We start from the raw sequence: 3228 nt of genomic DNA, 5'->3' as shown, positions 1-3228 counted from the left end.
ATTACAGAAAAACTGAAGTGAAGGGTTCACTAAAATGCCCAATTTTCTCCAAGTCCTACGTATACTAAATAACTGCAACTCCATTTTCTAGATATAAATGCTTAGGTAGCCAAAAGATGCTATTCATACTCAAGAGGAAGGCATCAATAGGCTTAAGAGAACCCCAAGATTTGCAAAAAGTAAAAAAAGAAAAAAATAAGAGTAGAAACAACAACTCAGTGAGGACTAAACATATCAGAAGGCATGGATGTTTAGTCAAGGTTAGGGGGAAATTGCAATGGGATATTGTGAGAAAAGGCATTGCTTTAATCAGACTCTTAAAAACACTCTGTATGACTGAATTTTGCTGAAGAACCCATTTGTTAATATAAAATGCAAAATATCAATTTTGCAATTGAAACGTGCAGTTCTTTTTCTGTCAAACAAAAGGATGATATATTTATACCTACTTGTGACCATCCAATTGTTTCTCACCGAGCACTGCTCCAGCAATACTCTGTTCCCTGAAAACTATGGAATTCACATAAATCCAACTTAATTTATTCAATTGGCTTTAATTATCTAATACCTTAGTCATGACTAATTTTAGCTGAAACATCTCATTTGGTGTGTCTGTTTTGTTAGATTTTCCTATAAATCTCTCTCAAAATGTTTATATATAATTTTCCAAAAGAATATCCTTCTCCTTTCTTACCTCTACTTTTATTTCAGATAAAATTTCATCATAACTTAGTTATCAATGCAATTCTATCCTACCCCCATTTATTGAAGTGATGTGAAATCCTTGGAAATCCTACATTTTATTTATTTATTTATTTATTTATTTATTTATTTATTTATTTATTTATTTATTTATTCATTTATTTATTTATTAAATTTCTCACCCGCCCATCTCCCCCCAATGGGGGAACTCTGGGCGAGTCATACTGAACATTAAAAACATAAATATATATAAATACATAAAACATCAGTTTAAAAGCATTTCTAAAAAAGGGGAAGCCCAATTATTTCTATTCTGTTATTTTTATATTAAGCATAGTTAAATGGCAGCTTAGATGTTAGCTTGGCTGTGGATTTCCCTTTCCAGGAATGAAGGTCAGATTATAGGCAATTAATGAGAATTTCATCTTCTTGCAAGGATTGCTCATGAAAGAGAATATGCTCTACATGCGTAAGGTTGCAGATTCAGTCTCTCAGCCAAAAGTAGGGAAGGCGAAACATCTGCCTCAAACCCAGAGAAATCATTGCCAGGCATTGCTAAAAATACAATGACAGATAGACTACTATTTGGCTTTAGTAGAAGACAGTTCCCTATGTTCCCATGTCTAAAGGAAAGACTTGATCACAGAATCGCTTGTGATCCCCAAGCCAAACATGGACATAGTGCCTGTCAGCCCCACTAGGAAGACCAGATCAGAAAAAGAACTCCACAGGAAGACCAGAGCTACACTTTATTGAGATTGGCTATAATAACAGAATCTTGCAATTCTGATTGTGCTGTACTTCCCTTCCTTCTTACACTCTAGTGAATTAGGAAGGCATTTGCCTGAGTCACTTCTGAATATTATCTTGTTTCCCAGGATTTAAACAATGCTTCACCTCCCCATCTTCAGTAGCCCACCAGACAACAGTCATCGTTCTGCAACTATTGCTGCTAGAAAATGCAAAAAAAGAGAGTCATTGCATTTTCAAGCAACAACATGTAGCTGCTGGGCTACATTTGGCTTGTGGATTGCTAAGTTATGCAGGCCTTTGGTTATGGCTGAACCTGTTATTCTATGAACTGTAATTTTGGGGAAGGGACCTGTCTTCAAAATAAAGCCCTGCTTAGGTCAAGGGTGAGTTATATAATGTACTAAACATGGTATAACAAAGAATAATCTTTATACTTCCTATTATATTTCTGTAAGATTTTAGACTTGAGTCCCATGGAATTGATATGGATTGTATGGTTGTTATTTCAGGGTAAAGGGATGGCCAAACTCTACCCCAAGCCCAAAGAGATGGCTGAACTCATATCTTCTCAATCCTGGATCGATGAAGCCTTGAGTACCCAAAATGAAACGAAGGACAAAGACAGCCGGCAAGCCACCTATGAGATTCTTTCTGGCATTAATGATGAGAATGAGAGTGTTGAGGATGAAGAAGAAGAAGATAATGGGAAGCCCAAGAGAAGGGGGCCAAAAAAGAAGAAGATGACCAAAGCAAGGCTGGAGCGATTCAGGGCCCGCCGAGTGAAAGCTAATGCCCGGGAACGAACACGGATGCATGGACTTAATGATGCTCTGGATAACCTGAGGCGGGTCATGCCCTGCTATTCTAAAACCCAGAAGCTGTCCAAAATTGAGACACTGAGGCTAGCCAGGAACTACATTTGGGCTTTGTCAGAGGTTCTGGAAAGTGGGCAGACTCCAGAAGGGAAAGGTTTTGTGGAGATGCTGTGTAAAGGTCTGTCCCAACCAACCAGCAATCTGGTTGCTGGTTGTCTCCAGCTAGGACCACAATCCCTGTTCCTGGAGAAGCATGAGGAGAAAGTCCCTGTTTCTGACTCAGCTGTGTCCAGTCATGGTTTTCTTCCAGGATTGCCCAGTCCACCGTATGGAAGCATGGAGACACACCTTGTACATTTAAAGCCTCCCTCTTTCAAAACCCTGGTAGAGACTTCCTTTGGCAATCACCACCCAGACTGTACATCTCCAGCATATGAAGGTCCCTTGACACCTCCTCTGAGCATCAGTGGGAATTTTTCCCTAAAGCAAGATGGATCTCCAGATCTAGAAAAATCATACAGCTTTATGGCCCACTATCCGTCTGTTAGCCTGGGCAGTGCTCATGGGCACACCTCCCATTTCTCAACCACAGTGCCCAAGTATGACCTACCATTAGATGTGACCTATGATTCTTATTCCCACCATGTGGTTGGAGCACAGCTCAGTGCAATATTTGGTGAATAAGCCAAGAAAAAGGATTTGCAGAGAGATTGACATATTGGTAGCATCAGTACAATAAAAGAAGGAATTTTACTTATTCCAACTATGAAGGATTATATTCCCACCTGATTTCATGGGAAGCCCTTTGGGGAAGAAAAAGGAATCAAAGCATGTCCCCATTCCTGTGAACTTAAACTTATTTTAGTAGCTCTAATTTATGGGCCTTTAAGTCTATCATCACAATGATTCCTTCATGCTTTGCTACTTCATTTGAAGGCAGGTATAACATTCTTAAAAT

The 3228-nt window shown here is 39.0% G+C and overlaps 1 protein-coding gene across 1 annotated transcript; it reads left to right on the top strand.

Moving 5' to 3' along the window:
- Positions 1 to 1973: 1973 nt before the first annotated feature.
- Positions 1974 to 2954, top strand: NEUROD4 (neuronal differentiation 4). The gene has a single exon (XM_007442432.1). It carries the CDS (start codon positions 1974 to 1976, stop codon positions 2952 to 2954), a length of 981 nt encoding a protein of 326 aa, XP_007442494.1.
- Positions 2955 to 3228: the final 274 nt, after the last annotated feature.

The sequence above is a fragment of the Python bivittatus genome, unplaced genomic scaffold, assembly GCF_059951505.1.
Source record: "Python bivittatus isolate LINGU-HERP-01145 unplaced genomic scaffold, Pbiv_v1 ctg000220_np1212, whole genome shotgun sequence".
Classification (NCBI taxonomy): Eukaryota; Metazoa; Chordata; class Lepidosauria; order Squamata; family Pythonidae; genus Python; species Python bivittatus.
Note: the sequence above shows the minus strand (reverse complement) of the source record. Positions and strands in the feature narration are given on the sequence as shown.

Coding starts and splice junctions, on each gene's coding strand:
- NEUROD4 (XM_007442432.1), top strand. CDS start 1,974: ATGGCCAAACTCTACCCCAAGCCCAAAGAGATGGCTGAACTCATATCT.